At 35.3% G+C, this 17,146-nt stretch overlaps 2 protein-coding genes across 4 annotated transcripts; one reads left to right on the top strand and one right to left on the bottom strand.

Annotated features, from left to right (window-relative positions):
• Positions 1 to 1,128: 1,128 nt before the first annotated feature.
• Positions 1,129 to 5,566, bottom strand: BIN2 (Protein kinase superfamily protein). Of its 2 annotated transcripts, XM_007025280.3 has the most exons (12): positions 5,280 to 5,566; positions 4,504 to 4,596; positions 4,288 to 4,347; positions 3,940 to 4,212; positions 3,788 to 3,862; positions 3,656 to 3,712; positions 2,846 to 2,986; positions 2,693 to 2,743; positions 2,520 to 2,615; positions 2,156 to 2,239; positions 1,871 to 1,972; positions 1,129 to 1,718 (listed from the first exon to the last, which is right to left on the bottom strand). In XM_007025280.3, the coding sequence occupies exons 1-12, from the start codon at positions 5,292 to 5,294 to the stop codon at positions 1,659 to 1,661; spliced, it is 1,107 nt and encodes a 368-aa protein (XP_007025342.2). In that variant the 5' UTR covers positions 5,295 to 5,566; the 3' UTR covers positions 1,129 to 1,658. The 2 variants fall into 2 exon arrangements, with proteins under 2 accessions (XP_007025342.2, XP_088663350.1); XM_088807224.1 differs by having other exon boundaries at positions 3,940 to 4,347.
• Positions 5,567 to 9,178: 3,612 nt separating this feature from the next.
• Positions 9,179 to 16,555, top strand: LOC18596663 (uncharacterized). Of its 2 annotated transcripts, none has more exons than XM_018122916.2 (7): positions 9,179 to 10,449; positions 10,578 to 10,943; positions 11,199 to 11,342; positions 12,036 to 13,880; positions 14,005 to 14,328; positions 14,836 to 14,942; positions 15,406 to 16,555. In XM_018122916.2, exons 1-6 carry the CDS (start codon positions 9,801 to 9,803, stop codon positions 14,928 to 14,930), a joined length of 3,423 nt encoding a protein of 1,140 aa, XP_017978405.2. In that variant the 5' UTR covers positions 9,179 to 9,800; the 3' UTR covers positions 14,931 to 14,942; positions 15,406 to 16,555. The 2 variants fall into 2 exon arrangements, with proteins under 2 accessions (XP_017978405.2, XP_017978404.2); XM_018122915.2 differs by having other exon boundaries at positions 9,863 to 10,449; positions 14,005 to 14,364.
• Positions 16,556 to 17,146: the final 591 nt, after the last annotated feature.

A 17,146-nucleotide genomic window follows, 5' to 3' on the forward strand; every position in this document is an offset into this window, starting at 1 on the left:
ATTGTGGGTGGAATCGTAAGACCAGGAGAATGGCTTTTGACATCGGGTAAGTCCTCGAGATACGAGAAATGACAGGGATTGTCGCCTTGTCTCGATTTAAATTGTATTTTTGTATGGTTACGATGTTTGGGTTTGTCTGATTTGAGTGAGTTTTAAGCCGTTCAGAGCTAAACGTTTTGATTGCTGATCAGAAACGGACGGCTCATAAAGGGCTGAAATGTTTTGAGTAGAGAACACCAACATAATTTGACATACTCGTAAGTGTTCGACACTGGCGCGAAAATTCATGTTGCCGGGGATTTTGGATATCTTCTCTTTACAAAGTGATCCTCGGCGCAAACGACATCGTTTCTTTGCGAGGCCACAAAAAAAGGCCTGTTTGGGTTTTCTTATTTGATCGTCCTCAAATGCTGATCCAAATTGCAATTCCAAGTCCTAGCTACTGACATTTCCCTCAACATCATCTTGCTGCATTGAAAAAAAAATAAAAATAAAATTTGACGTGTTTGTTCTGTTCTGTTCCGTTCCGTTCCAAAGGAAGGGATAAAGAGAGGGAGATATGGAAAAGATAAAGCAGAGGGAGAAGTAGGAAGAAAAGAGAGAAGAAAATAGTCGAAAGTGGACTGGGGGGGGTCGTGGAATGGGCAAAGGGGCCTCAATCAAATCAATTAGTTAGGCAACATTGAAACCGGGGGCCAGCTCAGCCTCTTTTGACGACCAAAAGAAAAACGTAATTATTAACGCATGGGACCTTTAAGGGCATCTTCTTTTTGACAAATGATGCACCCAAAATATCATTAGATCTTCTCTACCATGATAATTCATCCAGAAAAGAACAAACGGCACCTGGCATCAGATTCGCACCTCCTGTGCTTTTCTCCTTGAGCTGAATTTTACAGCAACGTCCCAGTCAGTGAGTCATCTTATTTCCCAAGAGACATTCCACTTTTGTCCAGCATGCCAGCTTTTCTTTGAGCAATATGCGGCACTGCACTGCCATCGCACGCCCTCAAGTTCAAAGGCAAAAGATTGCTCAACATCAGCTTTGCAATATCACTTGGCTGAGATTGTTGATTTCTTTTTAAGAAGACGTGATTAGAAGGAGTGTAGTAGTAGTAGTAGTAGTAGTAAACTAGAAAGAGAGCAATAACATTACTTTTGCACAAACAGTAACAATAATTGTTTGCAATTTGAAGTCAGCCACCACAAACCACCACAATAACTAAAAACAAAAGAACGAAGGCACGTAACCAAACACAAAAACCAACTAGCCCACCCCTTATCTTCGGGCCATTCTATCAGGGACCTTCTTCCTAGCTACAAATACACTTCTCAACTTTTCCTTCACTAGCAGATTTCTGGTCTGTCCACCTTAGCCTATCTTTACTATCAAACATGTACATAACAAAAAAGGCATTTTGATAAAAAAAAAAAAAAAAAAAGAGTAAACTCATAGAATAAAGGACCAAGGGAGGCAGAGGTAAAGTAGAAAAATCAAGAGAAGGCAGCCATACAGCTGCCAAAGGCTGTACGCGTTGTGGAAGAGCAGAAAATGATGCTTGGACAGGCCTCGATCAATGGTGGTTACCCAAAGATAGTACTTCCTTTGTGTCACGTATCGACTAGGAGATATCAAGTCTTATATCACTCTTAAAGTTTTATGTCCCAGCTGGATGCATGAAATGTTGTAGCCCTATTTGCCGTTTCACATGATCTGACTGTAACCAAAAAAATACAAATAAGTAACAAAGCTTTGACTTCAAGAAGAAACAAAATTCTAGCTAGAAAATAATCCCATAATATTCAATGAAGATATATCTTTCTATAAAATGGGGAGTACATGGGAATGAAGTTTAGTTCAGAAACATACTTCCTGTTTAAAGTTGAAAAGTGGCGGTAACGGCCGCCCATTTGGTAGGCGAGCATTAGGTTCTCGAAGCTCATCAAAGAAGGGATGTGAGCATGCTTCAAGCTGTAATAGCAAAGAGCAGATTTCATTAACATAAGATTAGGGTGGTTATAACTTAAAACACCATTATCTGGGGGAGCCATATCGATAATTGAAGAATTGTGCATATGTTCCAAGACTAAAAGGCGTAAATCAAAACATTTGCAACCCAAGGCCCATCAGAAAAGGGAGACACTAGAAACTCACCGCTGTACAGCGAAGACTTGGTGAGTATTGCAGCAAGCGTGAAGCAAGATCAATTGCTTCAGGAGGCATCCGTTTATGAAAAACCTAAATACATTTAAGAGTCAAGTTAACGGTAATCAACCACTCATTTCTATTATAACAACAATGCAGTGCATTAAGCAAAATCTATTGATTTTTCTGCCATTGGAGACCACATGAAAGAAACATTTAAAAATTGCATACAAATTCAAGAATTAAAAGAACAAAATAAAATCAGCTAATATTTCATGACCAAAATATCCAGAAGGCATAACATATAACATCTCTACACCAATCATTTCTGTGACAAATTTATAAATTTATATAAGGACAATAAAAGGTAAACCTTATGCCAAGGATGCGCTTTAATCTGTGGAAACCTAAAATCTGTGTAATTGGGATTCATGCAGCGAATTTCTTCTCTAGTGGGTGTACCTAGGACCTGTAGAAAAAGATGTAAGAAGCAGACTTGTGATACAAAGAAATGCATAACTTCAAGCATCACTAAGCAAATCATACCTTGATAATCTCGACAAGCTGGTCCACTGCATTCTCTCCGGGAAACAATGGCTACAGAAGAAAAAAGATTAAGTATCAATGGGCAAAGAATCTGAATTATTGCTAGAAATTTTCAGAAAGAACAAAATCAGATAATAAGAGGCAAATGCTAACCTGGCCCAGCAAAAGTTCAGCAAGAACACAACCAGCTGACCAGATATCAATTGAGGTTGTGTATTCTGTGGCACCAAAGATAAGTTCTGGAGCCCGATAGAAACGTGAACATATGTATGAAATGTTAGCTTCACCTTTGACCTGAACACAAGTATTTTAATAGTAAGTATGAAGTATTTTAAAGAAACAAAAGACAGGCAAAAGAGGATCATAAACATGTTAATACTGTTCTTTGATCTCATCCCACTTCATGGCAGTCCAGACTAAATGTTTCCCAATAAAAAAATCCCACCCAACCCCCACCCCACCATCCTTTTCTTCTTCAGCCCTTCACCACTACAAAGAGGCCAAATAAGACAGCTAAATAACAGTGGCAAAGCTAACAAGCAAAAAGCACACGTTTCAAAAGGACCAAGCTGGAACAAATCCAAAGTCAGTTACAATCCCAAATTTATAAAGTATTTATGATAATATAAAAGGACCAAAGTTTAAACAACTTTTGGCTATTTGGGAAAACAACAGCAAAGCCTGAAGAGTCATTAAATTGTTTTATCACAATACTTATTTTGCAACTTAGTACAAGAGCAGTGTTGACAAATAGCAGATAATCATATGAAGTCAATCCTTTCGGAAGTTACAATCAGAATCAAACATTCAACAAACACAGAGCTAAAATCCTATTTTAGTTTTAGAGACTTATGGACCCAGACACAATGTTTCACTTGGAGCAAAACTAATTGGTTGACTAAATGTCCATCACAAATTTGAATGGAAGACCACTTGGCAATTTAGTAGAGGCAGTCAACTTACAAGCACTTTTGCACTTCCAAAATCACAAATCTTAACCTGGTGAGTCAGAGGATCAACCTGTAGAAAGCCAACAATTACCTCAGAAACATTGTCAAAACATTCTACTAAAAATCGTCAGTCAGAAAAGCATACCAAGAGATTTTGAGGCTTCAAATCCCTATGGCAAACTCCAGCAACACTATGGAGATATGCAAGCCCCCTGAATATCTGTAAAACATCCTCTAATTAGCATAAGGAAGAACATTACACAAGAAATCATGCACAGAAAAGAATACTATGCACACCTGGTATGTGTACAGTTTCACGTAGATGAGTGGCATTCTTTGATTTGCACTGCTGTAATGTTTCAAAACCCTATACATGCTCTCCGGAACATATTCCATAACCAAGTTAAGGAATAGCTCATTTTTAGTTGTCGTGGAAAAGAAACAATGCTTCAAGGAAATCACATTGGGATGATCCAGCACACGCATCAATTGCAGTTCACGGTTCTTATATCTTCTGTCTTGCAAAACCTTCTTTATAGCTACAGTCTCTCCTGTTTCCAAGCATTTTGCCTGAAAGAAAAGATGCATCAGCATGTGAAATACTAAAAAGCCAAGATTGGCTACAGTCTGACTACGTTTCATTACCTGGAAAACAATCCCAAATGATCCTGTTCCAACTACACGCTCTGCCATATAACTGATGGTCTAAAAATAAAAAAACCAAAAACATCAAATTCCATCAAATTCCATTTAAAAGGAAGCTGAGGAACATTCCTATATTGATCGTAATGCGTATTAGTATCTATAGCTAACGCAGAATTTGAACAGATATAAAACTAGATAACAGAAGAAAACACATACCTGTTTAGGTTCTCCATTTTTGCCTCCAATCGTTGTGGAAATGATGTGGCCCGTGACCGGATCGTTACCATCAACAACAGCGGCAGACATTTCCTGGTAAATTGAGAAATTCATGGTAAGAAAAAAGAGAAGTGAGACTTTGAAGGAGCGCAGAAATTGGCGATCCAGAGTTGCCAACCATTCCCTCAAGAAAATCATTAATCAAGTCCAAAAATAAATCTAAATTATAATCAAGCCCGTAAAAAAAATTGGCTACACGGTTCATTCTGATCCGACGAAAATTTCATCTAAGCTAAAAAGCACAAATAAAGCAATAAAAGAAAATTAAATATTGTCACAATTTCGCTCTCTTAAGAAAAAATTCAATTAAAAAACTCAAAATTGCAAAATGCAAAGAAGAGATCACAGATCGAAAAATATACAGATCAAAATTTTATCATTTAGGGTTTCCCGATTAGCTCAACCAACAAGGTCGCCGAAAAAAAAAACTAAAAAAATATATAAAAAAATTTGCTTTTCATAACCAAAGGAAAAAAAAAAGAAAAATACTACCCCCAGATCTCAAAAATCCCATCGACACTCAAAACTATACAGAAGAACAAAAAAAAAGCTTTTCAGCTGATTTTCATGACAACAAAAATAAGGACCAAAAAATGAGCTGCCAATAATCACGAAAAAAATATCACCAAAATTACACCAAAAAAATTGCAGATTCATTTCCGAGTTCCGATGTCACAAAAAATGGAAAAAAGAAAAGAAAAACAAATAAAGTTTACCTTATCGTCGGCCATGACGAGCAACCGGGAAAAAGAAAAAGAAACAAAGAACGAAAAACAAGGATCTAATAGGAGAAAGAGTAAGAGGAGATCATGGCGTGGCGATAGAAGGAAAAAAAAAAAAGGCAAAGAAGATGAAGAAGTAGGATTAGGAGAAGAGAAGGGGAGGACCCAGGGGAAGAGACAGCAAACTAATGCCCATGTGATTCCAACTCCTCTCCCTTTTTCTCCCCCTTTCTTTTTTCGTTTTTTTTTCTCTTCCTCTTTTTTCCCCCTGTTTCTTTTCTTTTTCTTTTTTTTTTATTATAGAATTTATTATATTTCTTTTCTTCTCGGTCTTCTCTCTCTTTACTTTCCGTTCTCTTCGCTCCTCTTTTTGTTCTCAGACTTCCCAAACTACCCTTTGAATTCTTACCTAATTATGAAGAACGGGATTTGAAATCTTCGGAGAAAACTTTGGACAAATAAATAAATTACTAGCCGACGTATTTTAATCATTGAGCTTTATCCCCTTCCCCTATCGTTCCGTGATTCGTCGCTTTGGTTTTCTATCCGTTACCGTTTATACTCTTCCTTTTTCTTTTGTAATTTTCTTTGACATATTTTCTTTTTGGTAAAATACACTCACTTCTTAAATTTTAATCAAAATTATAAATAAGTCTATTAATTTTTAAAATAACTATTTTATCTTTAAAATACAAATACTATTAACAAAAATTAAAAAAATACTTTTTTATTAATTTTAAAAAAATTATTATATTAAAAAAAAAGTATCGATTATGCTTCCCAACTCTCCGAGGGAGCGGAGGGGAGCACCAAATCGATGCTCCCCTTAGGGAGCCCCGCCTAAGGGAGCCGGATTAGGGCTCCTCAAGGGAGCTCCCGTGCTCCTCATCTGGGGAGAGTTTTTTTTTAATTAATAAAAATTAATAAAATTATATAATAATAATTTTAAAAATTAATCATGAGTAAAATTATTTTTTTATTCTTACCACATCATCAAATTGATAAAAAATATTAATAGTTGATTAATGGCTGAACTTAAATATTCAACGAAAAATTTTTTTTTTAACGGAGTGTCAATTTTGAAAACTAATAAATTTTTATATAATTTCAATCAAAACTTAATAAATAAAAAATATTTTATTATTTTTTTATTGAAATAAATAGTTTATCTTTCTTTTTTTTTAGTCAAGTGGGAATGTGGGATTGATAGGTTTAATCTTATCCTTGGTGAGACACATAACATTAATGATGAAAACTTGCCAAAATATTAGTCATGTCATTCATGTATTTGTTCTATGATTTTGTTTTATTTATAATAATTTATCTCAATATAATTTTAAAATGTAAGTATCTCATTTGGTATAAATTAGATTCGACAATTTGTATTCATGTGTTATACGTTAAATACGAACACAATATAATCAAAATATCATATGATGTTAGTATGATATACTAATATATCATAGTTGATAATGATGTAACATACTAACATATTATAATTAATGATGACATGATATGTTAATTTGATATGATAATATGAACACATGACAATTTTTACTATCCACATCAACATTATATAAGTATATTGTGAATATTAAATAACAAGTGTCATTTTAATTAATGACAATTAGTCAATAATTAGTTATAATTTTTTTTTATTAAAAATAAAACTACACAAACTTAATTAAACGTAATAAAAAAATAAAAACTTATTAAATTTTTTTGAATAAACACTTATCAAACTTAAAAAAAATAATAATATCCATCAAGTATAATTAAAATCTACAATCATTATCATCAAGCCTAACAAAAGAAAGTCTTAAATGTGTTAACTTTGACATGCGTACATGATTAATTAAACAAATTACATTAATACACGATAACATAATTAAATAAACATATCTTAAACAAATTTTAAACTAATTGAAAAAAATTGATACGTTTTAAAATAATGAAATTTTCATGATTTAAGTGTATGGATATAATTAAAACATGAAACATCACATACCTTAACTTTGTATCGTATACAAAATTACTAAACCTAGTGTAAACCTTAAACTTTGTTGGTAAATAAATCCCTTCAAAAATACGAAGAGAGTCAATATTATTACTAATAATTAACAATTGAAAAATAAATAAATAAATAAATTACAGATTTTTTTTCATGTCTATAATGGTAAGACGAAGAAGATGACAACATCAAAACAATGGTTTTCAAAAGTCTTCTCATTGAATTCTGTTTGGGGGGGATTGAGGAACTGATTCCGGTGTGAGATTATGACCAGAATTGTTATTTCGCATCTGATCGTAGAGCGAAGGTTTCCGGTCAAGCCCAGGGTTTGTGGTCCAACAGAGAGCGGGCGCCAACTTGCGTCCAATTAAGAAGAATGGTTCAGCTATCAGCTCCCATTCAATTCAACCGACCTAAGCTTGGATAGCCATTTTTGCATGAAATATATATATATAAAATAACAATCCTACCCTATATACTCACGCTAGTTTGGCATGAGAAAAGAGACCCTGTTGCAACAGATCAAAAACCTTCCGTTAATCGAGATTCTTTTCAAGAATCTGGTTCTTCCTGAGTCTCCAATGAAACAAAAGTTGACCATGAGATGGGAGTGAGGCAGTGAGCTCCCCATCAGTCATGCCAAATTAATATTCACTAGTCACATCTGGTCTCTTTATTATCACCACTAAGCAATAAATTTAATCACCCCGCCTTTTTTTTTTTTTTATCACAGGGCTGTTTGTTTAGCCTAGAAAGAAAGAGAGAAAAAAAGAGGGAGGAAATGATGATGCTGATGCTGATGCTGATGAACCATTACCATGATGATAGCATGCTTCCTTCTTCAAGCACGCATGAGAAACATTTTTGAGTGACAGGAATTTGCTTCTACATTTGTAACAGTTTCGACCTGCTTTGAGGGGGGCGCAGGTGCAAATTTAGATAATAATTTTTCACAACTGACGTGTGGATGTTGGTATTTTCTTTGTACATATCATTTCCAAGAGTCAAGAAAGTCCACACATTAATTTTTCACGTTGAATTTGTACAAAAGAAAAAAACCTTCGGGTTAGCATTATTGTTACTGCCATGAATATATCCATTAATTGTTTTCTTTGTTTCTGTTTCGCCCACACTAGGGGAAAAGGAGTGCGGAAAGCTTCTCTGATCCATTTTTTAAAGACTAAATATAGGGTCCATTTTTACCTTTCGGTGACTTTGTTTCTATGTTTTTCTGCCTTTTTTTTTTAATTAATAATCTTGGGCCAGGAAACTGAAAAGAAATTTTCCACTGTTTTTTGTTTGACCAAGATGGTTGCGTCGGTGCGGTTGGTCAGGGCCTTTTTGGTCAGAGACACAGAGTCAAGACCTGCCCTGTTTCTGAAAACTCTGGTAAGTGCAGACTGTAGTTGCCGATGCAGTGAGTCCTCCACGGTTATTCTCGTACAGGAGCTTATTAAAATCACCATCATGATGGAGACACGTGTCCCTATGGGTTGCGTGTTTGGATTTTTGGCCACTTTAGTTAGACAAGTACATTGTTCATGCAACGTAGAAAGTACACAGGCGACATGTTATTCAACTTTATTGTTTTTAGGAAACCTCAACATGGTAGATGAAGACAAACCAGAGTACCTCAAGTTATGGGATAGATAGCTTCAATCTATTTGTTTTCTCAAGCCAAGCGAATCAAATTTAGGTAAGAAGAGCCGTTCAGACTTCAGAACAGGACATGCTCTTTTAAAAATTAGTACTATATGAGACTGGGTATTGAAGGTTTTTGGAGCTCAATAAAACTGGCAAAAAGTTGAGTTAGATTTCTCAAGGTAAAGCTGCCATGAATCTCACTTTTCCCTCTGCTTTTTCACCACTGTTTGACGATGAATTGTTGGATTATGTCCGATCTCACACTGTCACCTACCCGTGGTGCTTAAAGATCGAAGGAAACAGGAGCTTAAGCCAAAGCAAAATAGGTTCATTGTGCCATCGACACTGCAGGAAATGGAACTTCTAATTCGCCCCATTTTGCTTAAAAAAACAGAGTCTAGCCCAAAGCGAAAAGATAATCAAATATAAGCCCAAGAAGAAAGAAGCCCTTTCTTAAGCTGGTGAATTTCATGCTTTCATGTTGGATTCACCAAAAGGCCCAAGATCAAGGCCAACGAAGCAGTGTTTCAGTTCCACCCGAAGCTGGTTTGTTTTAAGTCTTTGGTTCAACATGGACGGATCATCTATATGCAGGACTAGCCCCAAAAGATTCAAAGTCAAAGCCACATGGCTCTGATCAAACACTCAAAGCCAATTTTGTTTAAATCCATTCATATTAGATTTCTAAAGCTAATGGGAGCAGTTTTCTTGTAATGACAGATCACGTAACTATTAGATTTCTTTTCTTTCATTTCATCTCTTTCCTGTAAATTTCTTGCACTTTTGTGTGTTTATTTTTTTCCCGTTTTAGTACTACAAAATCGACTACTTGAGCAAACCATCCCCACCCTTTCATTTGTATGGAACTTTCATGGGCATCCCCACAGTCATGGATGATTCTTTCTTCAATTTTTTTTTGTGTTTTGTTGATACAATGTTTCATGGGCATCTTAGCTGTTATAACTGCAGCAAACCTCACCACAGATCAATACGCATTGCTCGAATTCAAAGACAGCCTTAATCCCGACACCGTATTAGCAAACAATTGGACCAGCTCTACCTCTGTTTGCAACTGGGTTGGTGTTTCATGCAGTTCTAATCCTGAACGAGTCACCTCCTTAAATCTTTGCAGCATGAATCTTACAGGAACCATTTCTCCGCACCTTGGGGACCTTTCTTCTCTCCTCTCTCTCGACTTGAGCGGCAACAAGCTTAACGGCTATCTACCTTCGACGATTTACAACTTGTCTTCTTTGCAAATCATGGACTTAACTTCTAATGGACTATCTGGTGATTTCCCAGATGACCTTTGTACTTACTTTCCCAAGCTTGAGGTTCTTCATTTGGCTTTCAATGGGTTTTCTGGAAGTGTTCCTTCAAGTTTAGGTGACTGTACCAATCTTCAAAATTTGTCGTTGTCTAATAATAGATTCAATGGATTCATTCCAAGAAGTATTGGTAATTTAACTAGGCTGAAAGAAATACACCTGGGTGGAAATAGATTACGAGGTATGCTTTTTTTCTTCTTTTTTCTTTTAACTCCAAGTGTATCATTCTTCTTTTTGGCAATGCGTAGGAGTTGTTCGATATATTATCCAAGTGTGGGAAAAAAATTGAACTTTTACTTGTATTTGCAGGTGAAATCCCATGGGAAATAGGTAATCTTTTTAATTTGGAGATATTTGCTGCAGAAAATAACAGGGGGCTTACTGGTGGGATTCCATCTTCCATATTTAACATTTCTTCATTGACAAAACTTCTTCTCTTCAACAATAGTCTATCCGGTGGTTTACCAGATAACGTGTGTAATCATCTTTCCAAACTTGAGGGGCTTCATTTGTCTTTGAATAGATTTTCTGGTCATATTCCATCAAGTATAGGTGGATGTAGCAATCTTCAGGATTTATCACTGTCAACTAATCAATTCAATGGAACCATTCCAAGAGGTATTGGAAATTTGACTAGCCTCAAACGACTGTCTCTGCGTGAAAATGATCTAACAGGTAAGAGTTTTTACTTTGATATTTAGTCTTATGCATTTAAAACTATTGTTGGAACCTTGTCCCTGATATTTGCATAAACATTGTATCCCCTTTTGGGAATAATACATAAACAAGCAATCTGATAAATTTAATCGCTTTAGATATACTTTTACCTAGTTGATTTGGCAAATAATTTCCTTCTGTAAAAATGTTAACGAAGTTGCTAGCTTTATAATACTGAGATTTTTCTCCTTTGGGTTTTTGTTATGCTTGCAGGGGAAATCCCATGGGAAATTGGAAATCTCTATTCATTGGAGATATTTGCTGCACAGCATATGCGTCTAACTGGTTCCATCCCACCTTCCATCTTCAACATATCTTCTTTAAAAGAAATTTCTCTGCACAACAATAGTCTATCCGGTAATCTACTTATGAACATTTGGCAACATTTTCCAACATTTGTTGTAAGAATTAATATAAAAGAAATAATCATAAAATCAATAATAAGAGAATCATGATAATACATTCAGATTTGATTCATATTAGTATCTTTACGTGCATAGGTCAAAGTAATTTTGAAGTAAACTCTGATTAGGATTTGGTTCTTGTTAGTACAATATTCAATAGTTCCTGGCACAAAGTTTGAGCAAGATGATATAATTACTATGATATTTGTTGTAATATCCTTTTTTTGTTACATAGTGTAAAATAAGATAATAAAGTGTTAACTGATAATAGGATAGGACAACAATTTTTTCACTGGCAAAATTACCCATATTATGCTTTTGTAACTTGAAAGTGCAATGTTCATGTTTCTGTCTTGAAATGAATTAACTTTAGATGATGAAAGGATAAAAATTAAAGAATAGTAATAGGCATAGCATTACGAAGGTTTTAATCATAGAACAGATAAGTGTGAAAGTTTAACTATGTATATAAGAGGCTTGATCTTGATAATTGCTGTCTTTTTTTTGAAAATTTGGATGGTTAATATTTCTTGCTTCTTTTCCTAGTAAAGTTACTCATAACATTCATTTTAGTTGAACCTGAATCATATATAATGCAATAAGGTATCCTAAAACTTGTACAATAATGTATTTCTTCATTTGACAGGTGAAATACCTTCTATGATCTCAATTACAAATCTTGAGCTGCTTAGACTATGGGGAAATAATCTCAGCGGCAATATTCCAAATTTTATCTCCAATGCTTCTAAGCTCACAACCTTATCACTACAAGAAAACTCATTCTCTGGTCTTATCCCGAATACACTTGGCAATTTAAGATTCCTAGAGCGGCTGAGCCTCGCATCTAATAATTTGATCACTGAAACTTCAACACATGAGTGGAGCTTTCTGTCTTCTTTGTCAAATTGCAGGAATCTGAGATATTTGAACCTATCATCCAATCCATTGAATGGCATTCTTCCAGGTTCTATCTCAAATCTGTCTACATCTCTTCAGTTTTTCTATGCCTCAGGTGTCAAAATTACAGGTAACATTCCCAGGGAAATTGGTAACTTAAGCAATATTACAACTTTAGACCTCTCCCATAATGAATTGAGTGGATCTATTCGAGCACCAATAGGAAGGCTACGAAATGTGCAGGGGTTGTATCTTGATGGTAATCAATTACAAGGGTCTATCCCACCAAGTGTCTGCGGTTTAGGGAGATTACATACCCTATCATTAGGTGGCAACATGCTTCATGGTCCTATACCAACTTGTTTGGCGAATTTGACTTCTTTGAGGTATCTTCACTTAGACTCCAACAAATTGAATTCCATAATACCCTTAACCTTGTGGAGCCTTAATAATATCTTACTGGTAGACTTGTCCTCAAATTATCTGAATGGTTCCCTTCCATCGGGCATTCAGAAACTGAAGGTATTGACACATTTGAATTTGTCAAGGAATCTGTTATCGGGTGAAATCTGGAGTTCAATTGGAGAACTCCAGGATCTGATTTCTCTAGACTTATCTAATAATAGATTTGATGGTTATATTCCTGAATCATTTGGTGATTTGATAAGTTTGAAATCCTTGGATTTATCCAACAACGATCTCTATGGAGTCATTCCCAAATCTTTGGAGAAACTTTCCTTTCTTAATCATTTTAATGTGTCTTTCAATAGACTAGAAGGAGAAATCCCCATAGGAGGACCCTTTAGAAACTTCTCAGCTAAATCATTTATGAAGAACTATGGACTCTGCGGTTCACCTGTACTACAAGTTCCGCCTTGCAAAAGTAGACAATCAAAGATGACTCCTTGGCATGTTTTCAAATATGTTCTACCAGTAGTTACTTCAATAACACTGATAGCAGCCGTCTTTATTCTCCATAAAAGATGCCGAAGAAGGAATATAAATTTGCCAGTTAATGATGATTTATTGCCTCTGAAAAAATGGAGAAGAATTTCCTATAGTGAACTTTTACAAGCAACTAATGAATTTGATGAATGCAACTTGCTTGGTTCAGGGGGCTTTGGGTCTGTGTATAGAGGAACACTTTCAGATGGGATGAATGTTGCAATAAAAGTGTTCAATATGCACTTAGAGGGCAGATTCAAGAGTTTTGATGTTGAATGTGAAGCAATGCGCAATATTTTTCATCGCAATCTTGTCAAGGTCATTAGTAGTTGCTCTAATGTAGACTTCAAAGCCTTAATTTTTGAGTTCATGCCTAATGGGAGCCTTGAGAAATGGTTATATTTCTCTAACTATTTTCTCAATCTCCTACAAAGAATTGACATAATGATTGATGTTGCGTCAGCACTAGAATACCTCCATTTTGGCTGCTCAGTACCTGTGATCCATTGTGACTTAAAGCCAAGTAATATCCTGCTAGATAAAGACATGGTTGCACATGTTGGAGATTTTGGCCTTGCCAAACTCATGGGAGAAGAAGATTCCATGAGACAAACTAAGACACTTGCCACTATTGGGTATATGGCACCAGGTATTTTTTTGCATCTTATTCATATTTATGTTTTTGTATGTGCGGTTGCTTCAGCATTTTAGTTTTCTATTGAAGATTAATGATGTTGCAATAACTAAAACATTTGATTATGTTCTACATACAGAATATGGATCGAGCGGAATTGTTTCTCCAAAAGGTGATGTCTATAGTTATGGTATTTTATTGATGGAAACTTTCACAAGAAAGAAACCTACAGATGAAATTTTCTCCGGTGAAATGAGTCTGATGGATTGGGTAAAAAGGTCACTTTCTAATGGAACAATTGATGATGTTTTGGATGCCAATTTGTTAAGAGAGGAGGAACATTTCATAGATAAAGTGAACGTTTTATCATCTATCATGGGATTAGCTCTGGAGTGTACAGCTGAGTTGCCTAAAGAAAGGAAAAACATGAAGGATGTTGTGGCCATACTCAAGAAAATCAAAAGTAAGTTTCTAAAGGATGTTGAGCTGGCTTATAATGGTAATGAATATGTTTACTTTAATTCTTTACAATTTACACATTCTTTTTTTCTTTTGTTGAAGCTATATGGTACAAGCTTATTGGTTACATTTGCATACCAGCTTATACGACTTCCATCAAATAGCTCTTTTATAAGCTTGAGAACTTTCCTGCAGTTTAAGGCCCAGAGGGTACATAATTTTGGGTCCATTAACTTTTGTTTTCTTTTCAGGAAATTGAGGGAACATTAGTTCCTAAATACTCTGGAGCATGAATTATAGAAAAAGCAGTTTTAAAAATCAAGTTATTAAATTTATTAGGAAGATCTGTCTAAAAGTTAATAAAATACAATTACCTGAAATTTCCCTATTTTGGGAAACCAAAGAAGCTTTTTTTTTTAATATTTCTTTTTTCTTTTCAAAATTTCTACTATTTCCTTTTATCACTATGTAAATTTTATACCTAACCATGTCTTCTTTTCCCCTCTGTTAGGAGAAGGAAAAATTGGTGAGAGGAACTGTATGTTTGGTGATGACTATCAAGCCTTTACAATTACTGATGTGGCAGTATGTGAATACAATAGATAGTCTTCACACAAGGTATTTACTTTATGACTTCTCAATCACAGTTTTTACAAATTGCTAAAATTAAATTAAGTGATATGCTGATATCATGTCTCAAATGTGATTTAATCAATCCAGTCATTCTAAATTGGATTGATGTAAGCTCACCAGAATCACCACAACTTTTAGCCTGTACGATCTTAAGTCCTCACTCTATCTCGCTCTAAACATTATTCCACATAGTAATTAGGGATCTATTTAAGTGACGTGCATATTTGTTATAATTATTGATTGAAAATCATGGGTTGGATGCTGAGTTGACACCAATTAGTTGTGATGAAATTCAAACATTTAAACAACAATATGTTTTCTTTTCACTCAATGTTTTATGTAGCACCTTTGCCATTTGTCATTCTGCAAAATTGCTTCGTTCTTAATTTTTTTTCTGTTATACTTGGGCCATTTTGTTTCCCCTTTGAAATGAGTGTTCTCCCTGCAGCTCTGTTTATTGCTCTACACTGGTTTAGTTTTCTAAACTTCAAGCTATACATGGATTTGTTCTTTGCAAACTTCTTTGCAATGGACTGGCAACTCGGAATCTCCAAAAGAGAATCATTAAGCAGTGGGGTTCCTGGCAAAATGTAAAAAAGGCTTCCAATAAATTGAACGTTCAGATCTGCTAGTGGTGGAAGTAAAACTTGACAGTCAACACATCACAAAGTAGTTTCAAGATCAAATCCTCTTGCCCCAACTATCCCAAGGAAACAAATTAAAACCTGTTAGCCGCAAAGTTTCCGCGGTGAGAGTTAATGTGACTACAAAGTTTGAAAGTACTGATTTCTGGTAGGCTCATTAATCTTCTAGGCAGTTTGGCATGGAAGAGGCTTATTAAGCTCAAGTGGCAAAGTCCTTAATGATGGAACCAATTTACTGGTGGTTAAATGGTTAACTTCCAAGTCTGGAAAGTACTCTACTTCAGATTTCAGAAACTTATACTGCTATTTGCCATCAGCAGCCTCAGGTGGACTGGGACAGGCTTCTATGGTTTCAGGATAACATCACAAACATGCCCTCATTGCATGGATGGATATACTGGATAGACGTCCACCATTGCAGAGGCCTTCTACATGGAGTCCCCATTGATAGCTGTTCGTGCTTTTCTAGTGGCCATGCTAATGAGGACAGAGATCATCTTTTCTTTACTTGCCTTGCCCATATACCAAGCAGATTTCAGACAAAATTTTGAGGGTGCTCTCATGTTGACAGGCCTGCTGGTGACTGGTCTGAGGAATTCAACTGGGCCAAGGAGTTGAAAGGCAAATTTCTCTTGGTGATTGTTCTTAAGCTTGCCTAGAATGCCTAAATCAACCATGTCTGGATTGATAGAAGCAATAAAAGTATGGGAAGGCATCTGCTGCTAACGATGTTTTCCAGATCCATTTTCGACTCAGCCAGGTTCAGATTACATAGCTTACCCCGGGGGATCAAAGATAGGAATGCTACCCTCTGTACTAATTGTAGAATTTCTGACGCTTATTTGTAATTGTTTCATTTTTCTGTATAGTTGCTGTATAGTACAATTCTTTTCTAGCAGGTTCTCTTCCTGCATTCGTGGATAAATAAAATATTTTGCATTTAACTCAAAAAAAGGGGATATGAAAATATATTCCAAATTCCTCTCTAGTGTTGAAAGAAAATTCTATATACCTTGTTTGCTTAGCAATCCTCAATTAGTTTTAATTAAAATTATGTAGTAGCAAAAAAACCAAATGGGTGTTTGTTGTTTCATGCTTAAGCAAATTTAAGTTACTATTATATTGCTTACAAATAAAAAAAAGAAATTCCCATGTTCTTTGTGCTTCCTTTAATTATGAAGAATAGAATATGCACAATGCTTTTGATAAAAACAAGAACACTAAAAATAAGCCCAAGTCAACGGAATCTCACTGCTACTGCCTACTGGTAGAATCCTATCGGTTTTCAGTTAGTTAACGAGGCCTGCCAAACTCAAAGAACAACTTAATAAAGAGACCCCACGTGGCTATTTCTTCAGCTTTCTTCTTTCTTCTATCTCTTTCTGTTTTCTTCAATTTTTTTCTGGTTTTAGTTGGCTCTCTTGCATTCTAACATTTCCATCTTCAACGTATGATAACAAGGAAAGCAAAAAAAGAAAAAAAAAAACACACCAGAGAGTTGTCTTGTTTTATGTTTGGTGGGAAGTAGCTGTTACGGATATGATT

Source organism: Theobroma cacao, chromosome 6 (assembly GCF_053813885.1).
Source record: "Theobroma cacao isolate CCN51 chromosome 6, ASM5381388v1, whole genome shotgun sequence".
Classification (NCBI taxonomy): Eukaryota; Viridiplantae; Streptophyta; class Magnoliopsida; order Malvales; family Malvaceae; genus Theobroma; species Theobroma cacao.

Excerpts from the sequence above, each read along its gene's own strand:
- BIN2 (XM_088807224.1), bottom strand. Across the intron at positions 3,863-3,939 it reads TGAAACTGTACACATACCAG|ATATTCAGGGGGCTTGCATA; the intron begins GTGTGCATAGTA and ends GATGTTTTACAG. Across the intron at positions 2,616-2,692 it reads AGCTTGTCGAGATTATCAAG|GTCCTAGGTACACCCACTAG; the intron begins GTATGATTTGCT and ends CTTTTTCTACAG.
- LOC18596663 (XM_018122916.2), top strand. The coding sequence starts at position 9,801 with ATGGAACTTTCATGGGCATCCCCACAGTCATGGATGATTCTTTCTTCA. Across the intron at positions 11,343-12,035 it reads GCACAACAATAGTCTATCCG|GTGAAATACCTTCTATGATC; the intron begins GTAATCTACTTA and ends TTCATTTGACAG. Across the intron at positions 13,881-14,004 it reads TATTGGGTATATGGCACCAG|AATATGGATCGAGCGGAATT; the intron begins GTATTTTTTTGC and ends TTCTACATACAG.